Source organism: Sapajus apella, unplaced genomic scaffold (assembly GCF_009761245.1).
Source record: "Sapajus apella isolate SASKATOON/1434 unplaced genomic scaffold, GSC_monkey_1.0 scaffold98, whole genome shotgun sequence".
Lineage (NCBI taxonomy): Eukaryota > Metazoa > Chordata > Mammalia > Primates > Cebidae > Sapajus > Sapajus apella.
In genome coordinates this window covers 3,169,908-3,192,061 of record NW_022437038.1, presented here as the reverse complement: position 1 = coordinate 3,192,061, position 22,154 = coordinate 3,169,908, and the positions used below count along the sequence as shown (strand labels likewise).

At 34.0% G+C, this 22,154-nt stretch overlaps 1 protein-coding gene across 10 annotated transcripts in view; it reads right to left on the bottom strand.

The window, feature by feature from the left end:
- The window catches only part of DIAPH2 (diaphanous related formin 2), a 916,386-nt gene that overhangs the window by 431,770 nt on the left and 462,462 nt on the right, over positions 1–22,154 (bottom strand). For 9 of the 10 annotated variants that reach the window (XM_032257749.1, XM_032257747.1, XM_032257748.1 and 6 more), the window contains one exon: positions 21,084–21,213. In XM_032257749.1, the coding sequence (XP_032113640.1) occupies positions 21,084–21,213 (130 nt within the window). Of the gene's footprint in view, positions 1–1,280; positions 4,307–21,083; positions 21,214–22,154 lie in introns of those variants that run through there. The other variant, XM_032257752.1, reaches the window with a different exon arrangement.

Genomic DNA, 22,154 nt, shown 5'->3' with positions numbered 1-22,154 from the left:
AAGCTCATTCCATAATCACTCATTTAATACTAAAACCTATGAGGCAGACACTATTCTTATATCCATTTTGCCTATGAAGAAATTGTGGCACAGAGAGGTTAAGAAACTAGACCAGCATTACCCAGCTAGTAAGTGGCAGAAAAATGACTTGAATCAGAAAGTCTGGCTTCAAAGTTTTTGCTTTTAACCACCACACTATGCTGCTTCTTAACAGATAATTTGAAAAGATTTCTAGATACAGCTAAAGAGAGAATTTGTGGGGAGAAAAAAGAGAATTGGTACATTGGAAGATAATTCTAAAGATTGGAAGATATTCTAAATCTTAGATAATCTTATCTAAGATTAAGATAATTCTTAATCTTAATTGATAATATTAAGGTAATATTAAGAGATATTAAGATGGACGGGCGCTGTGGCTCAAACCTGTAATCCTAGCACTTTGGGAGGTTGAGGCGGATGAATCATGAGATCAAGAGGTTGAGACCATCCTGGCCAACATGGTGAAACCCCATCTCTACTAAAAACACAAAAATTAGCTGATCGTGGTGACACGTCCTGTAGTCCCAGCTACTCGGGAGGCTGAGGCGAAAGAATTGCTTGAACACGGGAGGCAGAGGTTGCAGTGGGCCGAGATCCCACCACTGCACTCCAGCCTGGCGACAGCGTGAGACTCTGTCTCAAAAAACAAAAACAAAAGAGATATTAAGAAGAAATACTAAGAAGCGCTATTAAGAAGTGATATAAAAAGGAATAATAAAGAGACACTAAGAGATGGATACAAGAAGGAAAAGTTAAACTTGGGAGGACAAATATCTCTTATAAAAATTACAGATGAAGAGACTATGTTACAGAAATAAAGAATAACATGAGTCCTGAAGATTAAAAACTGCAACATAATGCTAAAACCCTGGCACCTCCTTACCTAAAACAGAGGTAATGAGACAGTCTTCTTTTATTGATAATTATGAATTTTAGAGAAAGACAAAAACAATATACCCCCATCTACTGCTTGCCTTTTTGATACCAGTGCTGGAATAGTTTTCCTAAAATAGCAGTTTCATTAAATCACTCTCCTGCTCTGGGGTAGGCAGTGGCTACCTAGCCTTAATGCATGAATCTAAACTCAATTTAACTTTTCCCAGCCTGGGTGGCGAAACCCCCTTCTCCACCAAAAATACAAAAATATCAGCCAGGCGTCGTGTCACGCAGCTGTGGTCCCAGCTACTTGGGAAGGTTGAGGTGGGAGTATTGCTTGAGCCCAGGAGGTGAAGGTTGCAGTGAGCTGCTATTGTTCCATTGCACTCCAGCCTGGGTGACAGAATGTGACTTCTCAAGAAAAAAACAAAAAACCTGCAAAAAAACTTTTCAAGTCCAGTATAACATAGTTTCATCCCTTTTACCTAACAGGAACCAGCTATATACCAATCTACAAGTAAGTTAATCCTTATATAATAATCCATCTAATATTTATAACACCATTGACCCAAGTATTATCTACATCATAAAGAAGAGAACAATAAGGCTCACACGTACATTCCCTAAAGTCACATACACAGCTAGAAAGCAGAGTTGAGATTAAAATCCAGGTCTTTCTGATCATGGAACTCTATATTAAATAATATTCCATTCCTACAGAGGATCCTTTCCACCCCCGTATCCCACCAATATATCCTCTCTAGGGAGAAAAAAAAAAAAAAGTTAAAGGAAAAAATGTTATTTGCAAGAAAGTTTTTCCCTTACCCACTCTTCAAGTTAAAACAAGAGAAATTCAAAGGAAATGATCATTCCATATGTTCCAAATTTATTGATTTTTCAATTTTTAAAATTCTGCTCTATTTACACTAAAAGCATCAATATGTAACTATACCAAGAGAATTTAAGTATTTGGTATATGGTTTCTCTCTGTGATCAATATATAATAAATTCTATGTTTTTAATCTTGTTTTGGAATCAAATTTATACATTATTAACATTTGGAGGATACAGTAACTAGCATACCTAAAAGTGGCTAAAACCAGACATAAGACCAAGATCCTGAGCAAACTCTAGCTGCTGAAAGATTTCATCAGATTTTTATTCCAAAGCAATTACGGTTAAATCGTTAAACAGATTTCAAAATCCAGGACAGTAGGTGATAAGTTAAACATTCCATACAGTGGAATACTGGACAGCCAGGGAAAGTATGCCTTAGCCATATATGTGTCTGACACTGTCCCCAAGGATAATTTTATGAAATTGTTCAAGAGAATAAAATAAAATAATAAAATAAAATAAATTCCAACTAGGCTTGCAGCAGCAATCATTAAGCCAGCTTGCCCTTTGGCCTACTTCCTTGTAACTGATTTCTACTTACCACCCCAGGAAAACATAGCCTTTGTCACAAGATTCTTTGTTCTTTTCCTGTTATAAAGATAAAATCTCAGACATTGTGAGAAGATAAGCTTTCTGTCTGAGATGCTTCTTTAGGAGGTTCATGCATATCAACAAAACCAGGGAATCAAGCTGGTCTGGTGGGCCCAGTAAGAAGCTGCATCTTGGAGAAAAGCAGTTACCACATTCTTATGATTTCATCCCCCGTCCTCACTGATCACAACACCAAAGTTCCCAGCCCCTTATCCTTTACGAATCCCCTTAAACACCCCTGCCCAGAACCCCTCAAGGAAACAAATTCAAGGCTTGAGAATTCCTCTCATTTCCTTGCTTGGCGCCTTGTGATTAAACTACTCTGCTGCAACCCTGCTGTCAGTGTATTCTGTTGCTGCACAGCGGGCAGATGAAGCTGGCAGTCCTGTAGCGTATCTGTGTATATGTATAATATAAAGATCAGAAGGATATTCATCAACATGTCACCAGTCGTTATTACTGGCTTCAGAAATTATAGGTAACTTATTCTATTCTTTACTCTTATGTTTTCTTTAATTCTTCTATATTTACTAAGCAAATTAATTTTATAACCAGAAAAGTCTAATTAATTCAAAAGAAACAGATTTTCATTTTAAAAAATCTGTTAGCTACCTGCGTATGTGGCTATGGTTGTATACAGAACCTCAAACTTGTCTGTTTAACCTTTCAATCCTCATAGCACACACTAATCTTTGGACAGATTTAACCAGTTGTTTGGCTGTAATGTTAGTTTATTACTGAGTGCCTTTTACAAGCCATTGTTCAATTGGTAGCAGGAAGCATTTGGCTCATGGCTCCAAGGTATGTTCAGAGTTTCTTGGCTACAAGAACTAATTAGATTGAAAAAAAGTTTTCTTTAATTCTGAATCCATTACACTGACAGAGCTAACATTCCTCAGACAGTTTCTATTATCAGGGTACTATAATATATTACTCAATTAAAATATTTCATAACATAAGAAGTAACATATGTTAATTTAAATGTTTACTAAGTATTTAATCATACTCATACCCATCATTACTACCACAGGTTGAAAAGGCATTTGCCAACCTTTAGCCCAGGGTGACTTCTACAGCTGAGTTATGAACCCCAACTGAAATAGTGGGTTTGTAATGGAAATGCTGACAACCTTAAGTATAGCAGCATGAACAACACTGACCATAATAAAATTTTTGTTCAGATATAACTCACATAAAAAGTAAAAGCCAAGGGCTGTGAATAGCTCAGTACATTTCAGCCATTTTTCAACACATTCAAAATCCACATAATTCTATATTCCTTTCAAAGAAATACCTGATGGTTTTTCAAACGTCTGTGTTTTGTTTTTAAAAATCTGTATACTGTATATTAGTATCTCACGACTCCCTGTGAAACATTTTTTTCCCTTTATCTTCAGCTACTGAAAGTGCTAATGAATGTTTCATGAAATAAATGATATTTCAGTCTGGACTTACTTTGCATTTTCAATATCTCTGGGAATGGACTTGTTCAGTGAATTTGGAGAAATAATAAAGAGCCCAGCAAATTCTGATTTGCAAAGCTGGTTAAAGTGACTGTGCATTAGAATTGTCAGTGTAAAACTAAAGAGGATAATAGCTCTTCCTTTTCCCCCACCGAATGTCAAAGGAGTGATTTCTTTTTTCTTTCATGCAAATAATGAAAAAATCAGAGGAAACCAAGCATTTGAGTCAGAAAGCTCTACAAAAAGCAAAACTGACAGTCATTATTTATTTTGTAATTAAGGTGTTACAGTACTCATCCACTCTTACTCACATACACACTGCACATTTCAATAGCTGGCAATCAGCACTGCTGAAGAGAACACTGCCGAGGAGTGATAGAAATGTTGCTCTTGTCTGTACATACTCCCCTCAAGTCCAGTTTGCACAAACAGAAAAGAATCTGGACAAGAAAATAGAACTGATCAAACGTATTCACCGTTTCTAGCAGAATTTGGAAATTACTTGTGGGCCAATAGAGCTCTTTATGTTTCCTTTGATCTCAGATATTTGTGTATAATTTAAGCAATATAACACTTAAATGCAAATATGGTCTTAAATTTCATCGTCCAAATAGCTTCATTAATCACAATCATTTCTCATTTCCCATTTTTTAAGATCACGGAAGACCAGACTAAGGCAATAGAATGACGATGATTAGCTGATTATGGTTCTTAGAGAATCAAGCAAAAAGCTGTTTACTTCTTTTCATATGTAATAAACTGTGACTGGGATTTTACCTCAGACAAGATTGTATTTAGAGAGAGGTAATTCTACCTTGATTAATATCTGTAGAAAAGTAAATTATATTTTACAAAATATTTGAATGCCACAAGCATTTAACATCATAGTGAGACTCAGCATATACTTTTCTGTGCTAACTATATCAAATTACATAATTAGTTTTGAGAAAAGAAATATAGACAGAACACAAAATACAAAGACGATGATGGTTTGATTCTGCTACACACTTTGTTTTGAAATCTGGACTGGCAGAATAAACACTTCTTTTCTATACACTTCTGTGATAGGAAAGGGGTCCTGATGCAGACCCCAAGAGAGGGTTCTTGGATCTCATGCAAGAAAGAATTCAGGCTGAGTCCACAGTGCAAAGTAAAAGCAAGCTTATCAAGAAAGTAAAGTGAAAGAACAGCTACTCCATAGACAGAGTAGGGCATTCTTGAAAGTAAGATGATGAACGCATCTACCCTAGGTACAACACTTCTATAGACGGGGAGATGTGCTTTGCTACAAGGGCTTGTGATAAAGGATTAATTTTCTTAATTAGTATATTTTGCAAGAATTGATATTATCTTTAAAGCAAAATCAGGAATGCCTTTGTTCTCCAGGTATCAGGATATCTGGACACTCCCAAGTCTGGGTATGCCTAGTAAACATTATTAATTTGTTCCCTTAACCCTAAATGTCTAGAGGCTAGGAATACCTTTCTTTCTGGGAATGCAGCCCAGAAAATTTCAGCCTCATTTTCCTAGCCCTCATTCAAAACGAGTCCCTCTGGATGGACCATCTCTGACACTTCCTTCCAAATTTAATTGAGATTATTAGATCGGAAATTACAGTTTATTCTAAAACTTTTACTTTTGAGTGTTCATAGTATGACACTGCTGATACTAGAAATGAAATCTACTCAGGGAATCATGTATGGTTAGAAAAATAGATACAGGTTATTTCAAATTATTACATATATTATATAGGTGGGATATTTGCATACAAATATTACTCTTGTTTTTGCAATTTTTATCCCCATTGGTGGTTCCCTCAACCACCACTCACGTCACCATGCAATATATATTTAAGTCCACATTTTCTAGAATCTTTTCTCTCCTTTCTAGTCTCACTGCTATGGCTCCTTAGCTACTGTTAATAAAAGGAAGACTCCAGATCATGGAGGATTTTAATTATAAAATAAGATTTGACAGCATGAGTTAAAACTCTGTCTGTAAATCATGTTTTTCAAAAATGTCTTTTAAGAGTAAACAATATGTTTCTTTCTGGAGGTTAATTCTATGCCTATTATTGATTTATTTATTGAAATTTATTTATTAATGATCTGTCCATACAGAGAATTCTGCAACCTACCTTGCTGCTTTTATAAAACAATCATAAAGAGAAAAATTTAAATATCAGTAATGAAGTCTGTATAGTCCTTTCATATAAACCATACAATACTTCTGGTGCTGGACCAACTGTAACTCAAGATTAGTTGATTACCTACAAGCAGATGGAGTTTATAATGTGCATACTGAAATTTCACTTTTCTAGGCTTTATATTGGTAAATAGCATTTCCCAAGTAAAGCAATTAGCTAGACTGGCATTTGGCTCACTTATTTCAGGAAAAACTGCTGTCTAACATCATTGTTAACAGTGCAAAGGTCTCAGAGATGTGCTGATCACTGCCGCATGTCAACAATGTCAGGCCACGAAAGATGTTAGTTACAACAATCATTACCACAAACCCCTTGTTTCCTATCCTCTTAATCCATCCCATGTTTAAACTCTATCCACTTCCTGAAATCACCTGCCTGTTTTAATTCCCTTCAGAATAATTATATTTCAGTGCATGCAAATATAATCAAAATGCAGCCATAAACATCAGTCTTCCTTCTTTAAAAAAAAGCTGCTAGTTACAATTAGGTATTTTGAGTGTGTTTTGAAGAGACCTTTATTGCTAAAAAGTGTGGTGAGGGGCACATCGTAGAGTCTCAAAGCTGCAAAAATGGTAGATTTTCCTCAATGCATTTTTCATAAGGAGGCCTACATTCTCAGACTTCTGACTAGAAGTTATTGTAGCAAAGGTTCGCTAGGTAAATAATAAAAATAATAATATACAATTAAAACCAGACACATTTCGAGGTGATAAATCTTTGCATACTTTCAGGTCCTCTAAATCCCAGAACACTATATAATATTTCACATGTTAATCTCCAAATAGCTATGTATGGGATTTTGTGATGATAAAGAATTTATATAGAGAAGCAAGTAGTTAATACATAAGCATCTCACCTATACCACCTGTCTTCGTGCTGAGGATACAATATAGTTTGATTTTTTTAACCTTTACCAATTTGATAGCTGAAACTTATATTTTATTGTTTTATGTGCCCTTCTTCTATTACTGGTGAGGCTAATTACTTTTGAAATGTTTTTCCTATGAAAATGTTCTATGTGCCATTTGCCCATTTAAGAGTTAAGAATCACTTCTACTGAATTTCTGAGGAAGCTGAGATATTAACAACTCATTTTCCTCTGAAGAAAAAAAAATTCAGTGTGGTTTCTAATGGTAAAAGACACATGAATAAGTGCACAGAATAATTTAAAGCATACACTTACTTCCAGAGAATAGATAACTGAAGAAAACTGACACATGCAATCCAAGGGATACAAATGAACAACTTAGTGGCTGCAGTTCCTTATACGAATAGAGTTAAATAAAGATGTGGTTAGTTGATGACCACACCCCTCAAAAAAGGTCTGCAACCGAGATGATTATGCTTTCTCCTCATCATAGTGTACGTTACTATTCTCTGTGGATATGTAGAAGGAAAAACCAATTGAGTAAAACCTTAAATTCTAAAGATACCACTTTTATATATTTAAGAGTTTACTGCAGTTTTAGAACAAAGCTGTGTTGGTATGATGTGATTAGATATTTCTAATTATAATAATTAATATTCCCATTGAAATATGTACCTTACTAAGGTTTGTACCACTTTATCAGTTTATATTTAATTTATAACTAAAATTTTCACATTTTATATCCTTTTGAATTATGTTTGTGATATTATTGTCCATGTTGTAGTGGAAAGAACAAGAGATATGAAGTAGAAAAAATACTAGCTCTTAATTGTGTGATCTTGAGCACTTTACTTCAGTTTTCTGAGCCTCAGTTTCCTTTTCCATAAAAGTATGCTTAATACAGTGCCTGGCACTTAGCCCTTTATAAATGGTAGTGGTTACTATACTCACTATTAGGTATCAGCAAATCCGTAATTAAGAAACCACAGCGAGCATAAACATTAGCTTTGGGTTTTCTGCTACAAGAGCAAGCAGAATCTACTTCTTTAAAATGCACATAAAAGAAAATATTTTTGAAGACCTGGACTTCTACTTGTTTTATTCTCATTTTTATTAGTTATTATAATAATCTTTTATATTTATACCTTTATTTTCCCCTAAACTTTTACTATCAATTACTTAGACTATTCAATTAAACACTATATGATTTATCTTTTTTTCCATGTTTATACATGCTAAGGAAAAAGATATCCTAACTAACAGGATATTGGAAATCTTATGATCAACCCTTAAATGGGGGACAATGATTCTTCCATCAAAGCTTAGAGATGTCATTCATAACATGAGCCTTTGTGATTATGTTTCTAGAGTCTTATTTTTAAAAGTGTCCAAAATGGAAAACAGTAAAAGAGTATGTTGAGAATCTAAAATTAGTAAAATCATACATTATTTCAGAAAGCTTTATATTTTAACTTGTGAATTCTGAGGTTCATTTTTTAAATTGGACTAATAAAATTTAATCAAAATCAACTGGAATTAATATCCTCATACTAGCTTGAATAATAATTATTTAGATGTAACACCTTTTTCATAAGGCATTTTCACATTGAACATCTAATTTTACTTGCATAACCACCTTGAGCGATAAGTAGCCTAAATATCACCTTTGCTATTTTTCAAATTAAGAACATTTGTTGTACAAATAGGCACTGAGAGGTTATATGACCAAAATATGTCCAAACAAGTAGCTGGTGACAAAGTTGGAACTCAAATATGTATGTCCTGATTCTCATCCCCTCTAGTAAATATGTCTTTCAGTTTTGACTATATCAGAATCCTTTGTCACAGAGCTACCAGTTTCCAATAAAAGTCAGGGTCTTCACTACCTCAATGAATCTTAACATTAAAGTATCAGTGCTGTTCTTCGAAGGTGTTCCCCAAAGTTCATGTGTTGGAAAATTAATCCCTGGTGTGGAGATGTTGAGAAATAGGGCCTTAAAGAGGTGATTATGTCATGAGTGCTCTGCCCTCATAAATGGATTAATATGGTTATCACAGGAGTGGGTTTGTTATCACAGGAGTAGATTTGTTATAAAAGCGAGTTGTACTCTCTCTTGCTTCTCTCTCATATACATATCATCATTGACTCTTCCACCCCTCTACCCTTCTGCCATGGGATGACAGAGCAAGAAGGCCCTCGCCTGGTACTAGCACCTTGATATTGGACTTCCCAGCCTCCAGAACTGTAAGAAATAAATTTCTTTTCTTTAGAAATTATTTAATAAAAAAAAAAAAAGAAATTACCTAACCTGTGGTATTTTATTATGGCAATGCAAAACTGGCTGAGACTGCCACCTCCCTTCTGACTGTTTTACATGAAAATACTGTTAAAGAGTTTGAGTCATATAAATTTGGCAGAAGGAAATGTTATATTTGCTAAATTTGTGTCATCAACCTGTAGAATCCATACTCCAGCAAAAGATGCCAGTTAATTTCAAGAAATCACAACAGCAATGGTACTGCCCATGACTTGGTCCTTGTGCTCAAATCACACTCAAAATGTGTAAAACGTGGAAAATAGAGGGTGTCGCTCAGGTAGCTCTGATACTGTTTGGCATTCTCCCAAATCCCTAAGCCCGACATCTCTTAAGCAGGCTCATCCTTATCGATGAACACATCAGAGGGATTGTTGGTGATGAAAACTACAATAATGGTAACCAAGTTGATTCCTGGGGTTCCACCTATTTCCATAGTGACACAAGGGAGTCTCCACTCAGGGTATGATCCAGCTTTTCTTATGATTCTGCTGTGGCAGCAGAAAGCTAGTTCTTCATTTCCTTCTTCCCTTACTCTCACATCTCCCCCTTGACAATATCACTCAACATCAGTACTTAAACCTCTTGTATCAAGTATGTCCCTGTGTTTTACTTCAGAAGTCAAAGTACAACATTTGATATATGAATATTTACTTTTTAACTAACAAGCTTGGATCCACAATGAGCTAAAGCTGACTAATATTCCCATATATTCTACTTACTGACATTGAAGCAAAGATCAAATAATAAAAATGACAGCAGTGACAGGTTATTGGTGACTATTTTAGCTCAGTATGTGCCAAGGATTCAATGACATATAAAACAGCATAATATTGACAAGTATAATACAGATTACCATGATCTTCACGTGGTACATAATGTGGTTGGTGGGTCTTTTTCTTTCTTCTTTTTTAAAATAAAGTGCACCTATCCACTCTTAGGCTAAAAAAGGTGTTTGGATAAAATCTTTAGGAGACATACAACTTGCTAATAATAATTATTTAGGATAACATCAGAACAACTCTGACAGCAGCTGCCTATTTACACTTATACAATGCATGTGATCACTGTAACTAAGCATTGGTAAAAGCAAGAGGACTTTCTGAAGTAAAATGTAGTACCATCCTCACTTTTCATATTACACATATTAAAAATGGGAATGACTGGCTTTTAAAACCTACTTTGTTGAAGTAAACCATATATTAAGAAAAGTGCAAATAAGTGACCGGCTGAATGAATCTGCAGAAACCAAACATACCCATGTAACTAGGATCCAGATCAAGAAACAGAACATGACCAGCACTCCAGAAGCCCTTGCATATTCCAGTCCAATCATGAACCTACCCTAAGAGTAACTATTATAATGATATTATAACAATTTCTAACATCATAGATTCTTTTGCTCTAAACAATCACTTTTAAAGAATATGTTTTGAAGACCTAGTTTTCTACTTGTTTAATGGGCAAGAAGTTGAAATTAAATATCTGCAAATATATTTTAGTTACTCCAAACACTCAGAAAATCTCACTGTAGGGTTGAATAAAGTAAGCAACAAGGATCAGGATGATATTTAATAAGCACTCACTGAGCTGAATTTACTATGCCGACACTGTGTCACAGATTTTGTCTGTAACACTGTGACACAGATTTTGTCCTGAAAAAGCAGGCTAATGATATCATACATAATTGAGAAAGCATCATGCCAGTATGCAGCCATAAATACAGAAAGCTTTATACTGTAGTGCAAGAGAGTACAGGATCAGCTAAAAGGGCCAAAGTATTATGGAGGAAACTGAGAAGCCACTGAAAGGTAGAATAGTTGGGGAAGCTTTTTACAGAGCAGTGGAATTTAAAGTGGGCCTTTAAAAAGATACATGAGGCTCAGAAGGACAGAGACAAGGAGGAGGCTTTTCAGATGGGAAAAGGGACAGAAGCCTGTGCTCTGAGACAAAGAGGGTAAGACAGATGAGCTATGTATACAGTTCCCTAGCAAAAGTAGATTCTGAGATGCAAAAGCTGAGGAACCCTGACAAATACCTATAGAAGTCTATCAAATCATTGATTTGTGTTGAAAGAATTCACTCAAATCCAAATGGCCATGATCTCTGCTTTCTTTCACTGCTACCCAAAGATACTGTTTTCAACCAATAGTTTCCTCTAGAAATGAAAATGAATTATGAAATGTTTATATGTTATGCATTGAAAATACTGTTTGGTAATGACTAGATTACTGAACAGCAAAAAGGAAACATGACTTTCTTTCCTAAGTCCTTTTGACATTTCACATTAAAAATACATTTTCTCGAGCTTATTCATCTTCCTTAAATGACAAATAAGCTCTAGAGATCTGCTGTACAACATTGTAACTATAGTCAATAATAATATATTATACACTTAAAAATTTAAGAGGGTAGGTCTCATGTTAAGTGTTCTTACCAAAAATAAAAATAAACAAAAAATTCTGTGAATGTTTTGGACCTCTCATTTTGTTTAAAAAAATTAGGAGTGACATGGTGACGGTGAAGAAGAAAAGTCTTAAAAACTGGAAAATTTATGTAAATAATATGTATTTGATTTCCTATAATCTAACAATATTCCCCTAAATACAATGAATTCAGCAAAAATTGTTTAAGTTACTTGAAATCCTATATATGAAAAAAAAAACCCAAAGAAAGTTGAACAAATAACTTTTTATTTTTTTTGAGAAGGAGTCTTGCACTGTTGCTCAGGCTGTAGTGAGGTGGCCCCATCTCGACTCACTGCAATCTCCGCCTCCTGGGTTCAAGCAATTCTCCTGCCTCAGCCTCCCAAGTAGCTGGGACTACAGGTGTGCGCCACCATGCTCAGCTAATTTTTCAGTAGAGAAGAGATTCCACCATCTTTGCCAGGATGGTCTTGATCTCCTGACCTCAGGTGATCCGCCTGCCTCGCCCTCCCAAAGTGCTGGGATTACAGGCGTGAGCCACCGCGCCCAGCCCAACATTTTTATTAAAATAATGTAGTAAGGCTGGGTGCGGTGGCTCACGCCTGTAATCCCAGCACTTTGGGAGGCCGAGGCGGGCGGATTACCTGAGATCAGGAGTTCGAGACCAGCCTGGCCAATATGGTGAAACCCTGTCTCTGGTAAAAATACAAAATTCAGCTGGCTGTGGTGGCAGGCACCTGCAGCCCCAGCTACTTGGGAGGCTGAGAGAGGAGAATTGCTTGAACTCAGGAGGTGGAGGTTGCAATGAGCCATGATCATGCCACTGCACTTCAGCCTGGGAGACAGAGCAAGACTCCGTCTCAAAAAAAAAAAAAAAATGTAGTAATATGTATATTCAATTTTACTTAGACTGCTAAGATTTAAGGAAGGTCAATTCTACTGACATTTTGTCATATTGGTATATCGTTCTGTGCTTCTAAAAAGTTAGATTGTAACTCAAAGTTTAAATCTGTTAGGAAACCTTAGTTTAACACTTTCTTGTATCTTAGGTCCTGTAAGTCACTATAAGTTAAATGCTCTAAAAACAGTAGGATTTTGTGTCATAGATTTTTATTTAATAGATTTAAAAACTCAAAGATTTTTCATTGAAACTAATAGTAGACTATATGAAAAATTTTTTTTCAGCTATTAGTATAAAGTATAGATGTTTCAGTGGTTATTTACATTTTACATTGAGACAGTCACTGCACTTGGCCCTGTGACTTGGTCCTTACCGTTCACCATAAACCTTTGTGGTTTGGTGGCATCCATAAGTTTAGGTCTTTTCCATTATTAACTCAATTGTTTCCAATTTTAACTATTTCCCTTGAAGAAGCAAAGTGTGGACTAGGAAATATTGTTGAATACCAGTGTTGTGCTTATTCTAATTTACCTTGGTATTCCTCTGAAATTTACAGTAAACAGTAATTTTCAGACTGTTACTCTCTATTTGTCAACTTCCCACAGTGTCTTATTTTGAAATATGCCTGCTGTACAAAAATGACATGCAATTAACTAAATTTAATAAGCACTTACTGAGCACTTCTATGTCCCTTCCAAGAACTGTCCAGGCAGGACCCTGTTTAGCTTCCAGTATCAGGTGCATTCAGGGTGGTATGGCCACAGATTGAGACCCTCCGAAAGAGGTTCTGTGATAGAACTGAGATTGTAAGGACAAATAGCATACAGTCCTTATCACTAAGAAACTCAATAGGAGGTACAGATAGAAGCAAATAATTAAATAAAAAGTGCAAATGTTGTATGTGCTCTATTACCAATAACGCTAAAGGGCTGCTGTGACACAGAGGAAGGAGTGGTTAGCTCTGTTAAAATGGAGCTAGAGAGAGATTATGGTCAACTACAGAGAAAGTAGCATTTACACTTGCAGTAAGTTTTTTATTTGGTCAGCATCTACTTTCTATATGTTTTCCAATATGTGGGCATGAGTCTTTGTTGGATATTTTCGACCACAATGAAAGTAAAAATGTGGATGAAATATATGTAATAACTTTAGACAAGGTCTCCAAATGTACATGGACTCTACCACCCAGCTGTGTGATCACGGGCAAGTCCTTCATCATTCTGCATCTCAGTTTCTTCAACTGTAAAATAACTTTGGATGAAATGTCATCTTGGGTCCCTTTTAGCAGGGACAAGATAATCTCTAAAGCTTCAAGCAGCTGTGAAGTCTCTGAAAATGTTTTGACTTTTTTTGTTTCTTCCCCTCAAACGTTTTTACTTTGCTATTATTTTACTTTCTTTGTTTATATAAAAAAGAAATACTACTATGGAATAAAGCCATAGATTTTCGCCTATAACACTGCCTTGTTAATCCTGTGAAGAGGTCAGAGTGGATAAACAGCTAATCAGTAATTAATGCAGATATCAAAACATGGCAGATATCAAAAGGAACAGTTGATCGTTAAAATTAGAATAATGTATTTAATTCATAAAAAAAGTTAACACTGTTCAGAGCAAACTTAACTAGCTTTTATCTTGTAGGATGGCACCAATTTAACGAAGTGAAACCCATTTTAGATGTATGCAAACCTTAGGAAAACTAGTACCTTCAAATACATTAATATAATTTCCCCCTTGTGAATAGAATGATTTTAATTAAACTTTACTAACCCTTTGGTTTAATACCTGGAGTTGACCTATAAAACAGGAGTGTTTTTTAAATCAAACAGTAAAAAACATCCTCAAAGCTGAAAATTAAAGTTATAGCCACAGAGGGGAAAAAAAGACTTATCAAAGATGTCTAATAAATCAGCAATATTTTATACTATATCTATTAGATGTAAGTTTATATATATGTACATATACACATATATATGATGTTTAAAATTAATCATTGGGGAAAAGATAATTGTGGTTCACAAAAAAATAAATTCAATGTTTTAAAGGCGTCAGAGTCTCTATAACAACCATTTTCTTTCTCTAAAGACTAATTGGTATGCCAAACTTCAATGAAATGACCTGGAGATTTATAATTTAACCAAGAATAAAATGACCAGAGCAATGTTATTTTATTAACTTTACTGGTAATAAAGTCACATTTATTACTTCTGAATAAATGAACTTCATAAGGCCTATGAGAATGTTTAGAAGGAAGGGATGCACTCTCTTCCCTTGCCTTGCCTACTTTCCTCCCTTTTTCCTGCAATAGACACTAACTAACTAGCTGAATAACAAACTAACTAAATAAATAAGTAAACCTAACCCAAAACAAGACTGTTCTCTAATTCTTCAGGCAATGCTCCATAAACTTTTGCCACCAAAGTACCCCTAATGGAAGAGAAGACTGAAAATACTCCCTTAGGTATCTGCTACAAGCGGGAGATTTCTTTGAAGTCATCTGTTTTATTTTAAAAATTCATGTGGATTTTGAATTTTACTCCATACTATATATCCATTTTAATGTAAAAATGATGTGGTCCTCCCCAATATCTTTGAGTTACAGAAATCTAGAAAAATATGCCAAGTTTATACCATAGTTTTGTATCTCCCAAGAAGCACACAATTTTAGCAGCTTAGCTTTACAAGGAATAAACATAATTATAATTTTTTCCATGGAACCCACATACTTCTTTCTTTTTGTTTGCCTTCCACATCAAGGTGTTTTTTTTCCCCGTTGCCAGTAATGTTGATGCCTGTAATTTCAGTACTAAACTAAAATAAATTTGGTATTTGCTATACCACACAGAAAAGATCTTACTCTACCAAAGTAGGTATGTGGGTTCTAATAACACAAAAGTATGAAAACATATATTGGTAGTAATCAAGTTGTTCTTTCAATATGAACAATATAATTCATTCATTAACTGAATCAGTTTTGTCTTATCTGTATCACTCCAGTTTTTTAAAAAAGCACTCTTTTTGTTTTTGAAAAGAAGGGGGATCATTTTACAAAGAGATAGTCCATCATCAAAGAAAATGAATTATATAGTGTTGACCTGTTTTTGCTTTTTGCTATGTTATACACAGTCCTGAATGTAATGGAATGTGATTCAAACAGGGCTGGAATGTACATTAATAAACAAGACAAGTTAGTCTCAAATACCAAGGAAAAGTATTTAAATATAAGTAAGAGGTAACTGGCTTGACCTTTTACAATGCTTTGTTTCTTCCTGCAGACTAAATACAAAAAGTATTTTCTCCTAAGGCCTTAGTAAAAAAATAAAAAATAAATAAATAAAAAGAAGAAGAAAAAGGAAATAGATTCTGAACAGTGATTTGACAAATGATAGTCAGTTGTCTTAGAGCACAGGGCAGGTGAAATTTCCAGGCAGAGGATGCAGCATGAAATCGTACACAGAGACAGGATTATTATAAAGGAATAAAAATGGCTCAAGAGACTATATGTCTGGGTATACTGAAATGAGAACTAGGAGGAAATGAAAGAGGGATGCAAGCAGGCAGAATGTGCTTAAGAACTTTTTGAGTTGAGAATTCTCAGTCTGAATTTTACAGGGAAAGAAAAATAACTAGTCAAAATAATTTGAGAATAGGGATTGCTAAGGCCCAAACAGTGAGATAGGAAGAGGATTTTTGGCAACAGTCTTTTGAATACACTGGCAGGAAGAACACACAAAATCAGGAATAATCAAAATAGAGCAGAGAGATTTTGCTCTTGAAATGGATTGGAAAAAGGAAGTTGGTGACATTACAAAAAATAAAATAAAGAAAAATATATATGAAAGGATTTACAAAAAGCCCAGGAATAGGAAGCAAACAAATAGAATTGAATATAATACATACTTACTAAGACTGGAGGAACTATGAGATATCTTTATGATTGTTCCCTTCTATTAAGACAAAAGAAACAACTATAATATTCTTAGTAGCATATCAGTACTACTACTACTACTACTACTAATATAATGGTCCAGCAACAGCTGCATACTTACCATGTGTCAAGCATTTTACTGGATGCTTTGCCTACGTTAACTAATTTAATCTTATTGTATTATCATTCGCATTTTACAGATGAGAAAACAAAATCTTGGAAGTAAAATTATTGGCTCAAATTATAGAACTAATAAGTAGCAGAGCAAGCTAGGATTAGAAAGTTATAGTGTCAGGCCAGGCGTGGTGGCTCACACCTGTAATCCCAGCACTTTGGGAGGCCAAGGTGGGCAGATCACAAGGTCAGGAGTTCGAGAGCAGTCTGGCCAACACCATGACACCCCGTCTATACTAAAAAAATACAAAAATTAGCTGGGCATGGTGGTGTGCATCTGTAATCCCAGTTACTCAGGAGGCTGAGGCAGGAGAATTGCTTGAACCTGGGAGGTAAATGTTGCAGTGAGCCGAGATTGTGCCATTGCACTCCAGACTGGGGAACAGAGCAAGACTCCATCTCAAAAAAAAAAAAGGGGGGTGGGGAAGAAAAGAAAAGAAAGTTATAGGATCTAACCGAAAAGGCTGAGCTCTACAATCTACTTTTGTCAGTAGCAGTAGTGGCTAAAGTATACAATGTTATTGAATGTCTCTCTCTATAACTATATAAAACATATATATATACATATATACTATATACAAATATAGAGTTAAATATCCATAGTTATTTTTTAAAGTTGTTTGATACACGATATTTGTACACACTTATGGGGTACATGTGATATATTGCTATATGCATAGAATGTATAATGACTAAATTTGGGTGTTTAGGATATACATCACCTTGAACATTTATCATTTCTTTATTTGGGAACATTTCAAATCTTCTCTTCTAGCTATTCTGAAATACACAATATATCATTCCTACCTACAGTCAATCTACTCTGTTATCAAACATTAGAACATATTCTTCCTTTAATTTTTTTTATGACAGGGTGTTGCACTGTCACTCAAGCTAGAGTGCAGTGGTGCGATCATAGCACACTGTAGTCTCTTGGACTCAAGGGATGCTCTTGCCTCAGCCTCTGCAAGTAGCATGAAACTCCTGGCCTCAAGTGATCCACCCACCTCAGCCTCACAACTAGCTGAAATTATAGGTGTGAGCCGTTGCATCAGGCCAGAACTTATTCTTTCCACCTAACATATGTTCGTACACATTAACCAACCACTCTTCAGCCCCTTACCCTTCACCCTTCCCAGCCTGTGGTAACCACCAATCTATTTTCTATGTCCATGAGATCAACCTCCTTAGCTCCTACATATGAGTAAGAACATGCAATATTTGTCTACCTGTGCCTGGCTTATTTCACTTAATTACCTCCAGTTCCATCCATGTTACTTCAAGGGACAGGATTTATTTCTTTTTTACAGATAAATAGTATTCAGTTGTGTATATATACCACATTTTCTTTATTCATTAATCCATTGATAGACACCTAGGCTGATTTCATATCTTAGCTATTGTGAACAGTGTTACAATTGTGAACAGTTACTATTGTGAACAGTGTTATAATAAACATGGGAATACAGGTATCCCTTTGATATACTGATTTCCTTTTCTTTGGATAAATACCTAATAGTGAAACTGCTACATCACATATAAATACCTGTTGAGTGATATATGTGTGTGATATATATTAATATATAGTAAATATATTACATATAAGTATATATGCAATATATTACTATATTGCTATAGTAATATTACTATAATATAGCAATACTACTATAACATAGTAATATTATAATATTGGAATATTACTATAGCAGTATTACTACTATTAATAATACTATAGTAGTATTACTATATTATAGTAATTATAGTAATACTATTATATGTATAGTAAATATACTACTATAATACTACTATATAGTAATACTATTATATATATAGTAATTATAGTAATACTACAATATAGTAATATTATAGCATAATATAGTAATACTACTATAATATAGTAATATTGCTATAGTAATATTATAGTAATATAATATAGTAATATAACTGTGGTAACATTATAGTAATATTATTATAGTATATTACTATTTTAAGTATATATGTAATATATATATGTATATGCATGTATATGTATTATGTAATAAAGTATATATGTAATATATATGTATATATGTATAAGTATATATGTAATATATATTACATTATACTATACTGTAATATATATAGTAATATATATTATAGTAATATTACTACAGTAGTATTACTATAGTAATATTATATATAGTTAATATATTACTATGTAATATTACTATATAATATTACTATATAGTATTACTATAGTAGTAATATAGTAACACTATATAGTAATATAGTGTTACTATATTACTATATTCATATATAATATTACTATATAGTAATATTACTATAGTAATACTACTATATTACTATATAACTACTATATACTATATATATAAAATATATATACTATATATATTACTATAATATATATTATAGTATACTATATATACTATACTATAGTATTACTGTAGTAATATTACTATATAAGTATGTAATATATTACATATAAGTATATGTAATATATTTATAAATACACAGACACTACCACAACACATATATCACTCAACAGGTATTTAGACTTAATAATCAAAGCTGATACAAGCTTCATTCCAGATTTTATTTCAGTTGTTCCCGATTATTTTGACTAAAAATTATATTTATAAGATATATATTCATGTAAACTATCCCCAATATAAGAATTAAAAATTATGAATACAAAATTCACAGAACATTATGCTTGAACACATTATTGATATACTTCTTTCCAAAATGCCGTAAAATTTGATTATACATATTGAACAAAGAAAATTTAGAAAAAAATTCTGGTAGAAGGCAATCAAAAAGTATTAATAGCAACAAAATAAGCTAATTTAAGGACTGGCCTTTTTTGTGCTATGTATATATTTTCAAATTATAATACAAATGCTTAAAATGTTTCTATTACTCCACATTAGCTACATGTTAGTAAATATGCTTCTAGTCAGAAAGCTGTATTTTTAAATCAAAGGAGAAATTCTTTAGAAGAGCTATTACCAGAAAGTTGCCATTACAGTTATAATTTGTGTAATTTCCCATCATATCATACCATTTTTGAAAACAGTGAAAGAAAATAAATAATACAATACAATCATACTTTATCTTCCTGTGTTATTTTGCTCCTTGGACGACAAAATGATACAAACTCGATAAAATCAAAGGGATATGGTGAGGATTTGATTGACAATACCAGACCGGCTGAGATGACCACTGTGCAATGTTATTCAAAGAATATTTTGGGTTTTATAGACTCACTATTTTTAACTTAAAAGGAAAGTTAACAGGTTTATATGGCTCGTATTAAACTCGAGAAACATAGTCCTTACCAAAAGTCCTCAGAGTTACAGAATGAAATCACTTCAGTGCAATTTCAAGTATAAGATTTATGGTGTACTTCACTTATCTAAAAGGGAAAATGCACTTCTTCACACACATAATCTCATCTTTAGCAAATGTTTCCTTGATCTTCCTTTCTTTCACTTTTCAAACTCTTGGAAATGTATGTAATACTTACTAACGGACAAAGCTAATTACCCTGAATTAAAATCTCACAGACATTTTTGTTTCCCACATCCTGTTCCTCACAGGAGCCACAGCTTGCCCATTCTATCCCTTCAATGATGTTGTACTGCTTACCACATCAAGACTAGACCCCTTAGCCTGACACTGAGTCTCAGAGATACACGCCTTACTGCTTCAGCCTTAAGAGTCAACCATTCCCTTCACCTGCCCTAAAACATTCTGCCACCTTGCCTTGCTCATGTTATTTTCTCTCTGGAAACAACATATACAACATCTCTTCATGTACGTTTCTCAACCTCTTTTCCATGTTTGTAAAATCCTAACCTCCTATTTCACCTTTGATCTCTTCCATGAAGCCTTCCCTTATCTACCCATTCAAAAGTACTTTCCTCCTCACCTCAACTATAGGATATTATATTTTCCTGCATCATTTCTCACATGCATTCTTATTTTATAACGCATTTGTGTGTATGTATATATACACACATTTTTTCTCATCTACTATATTTTAACCACACTCAAGCAAAAGCTCTCACAATCACTGTCATATAACCAAGAGCCCTATAGTATGGATCCTTTGCAAACAATATCCACTTAAATGTTTATCAGATGAAAGTACAAACATATTATCTAATCAGAGAAATGAAAGCTTTAATAATGTAGCAGTGGTAAAAAAAATGATGTAAGACAAAATATGTTATTAAAATGTAGTATGCTGTCAAATATAAGCTAATGGAAACTATTTTCCTGCTTTTATTATATTAGTAAATAAATAAAAAATACTTTTATGAATAATATTTACAGATCCTTTCATCTTTCCATTTAAATCCCATAGGCAAGAAATAAAGCAGTTATAAATCAATTACCTTTGCTTGCACTTTCTACATGTTCCAGTTCTTCAGGAAATTTTAGGATATCTCGATATTTTTCCTCACAAATATCGGCAATAAAATGCAAAAGGGTTGTTTTCTGATCTGCTGATTTAGTATCTCTGATCTGGAAGAAAACAATAACACATTTTTTAGTAATTTCTTAGTAAATATATACTTTTTTTTTTTTGGGACGGAGTTTCGCTCTTGTTACCCAGGCTGGAGTGCAATGTCTCTATCTCGGCTCACCGCAACCTCCGCCTTCTGGGTTCAGGCAATTCTCCTGCCTCAGCCTCCTGAGTAGCTGGGATTACAGGCACGCGCCACCATGCCCAGCTAATTTTTTGTATTTTTAGTAGAGACGGGGTTTCACCATGTTGACCAGGATGGTCTCGATCTCTTGACCTCGTGATCCACCCGCCTCGGCCTCTCAAAGTGCTGGGATTACAGGCTTGAGCCACCGCGCCCGGCCAGTAAATATATACTTTTTTTAAACAAGTGAAATGAATGAATTTATTATAACCCATTTAAAATTTTTTAAAACGTTGGGGTAGGTTCTTAATGTGATCTAGCAGCAGTGCTCTAGATTTTAAAATGAGCTCCATATTTTAAAAGCAAGTAGGATGACCAATAAAAGTGCCAAATTAAGCCTTAATCTGTATTTTCCAAAATGTCTAAATGATTGTGGCAAAATGAACTATTCTTTTCATGAGAGAAGAACATTCATTTAAGTATTGATAATTGCCCAAGTTACTGTGATTATTCTATCATCATTCTGTTCTTTGCTTTGTTACAAAAATATGTTCTTGAAAGATTCATTTGTGAGATTATATTTATTTCTAGCCATTGTTGATGTAAATTAATATAAAGGAACAAGCACATTTTATCCTCCTTTACTTGCATGGACCATCAGAAAAGAATTCTCAAGGTTGTGCATATCCTGAGTTATTAAAAAAAATCTAACCATGTAATCCTAATATGAAAAATTTTATTTGCTTACATATTGCATTTCCTTTTCAGACACACAACAAAAGAGATGCCACAGTTAAAATGGTAAAAATCTTTAAA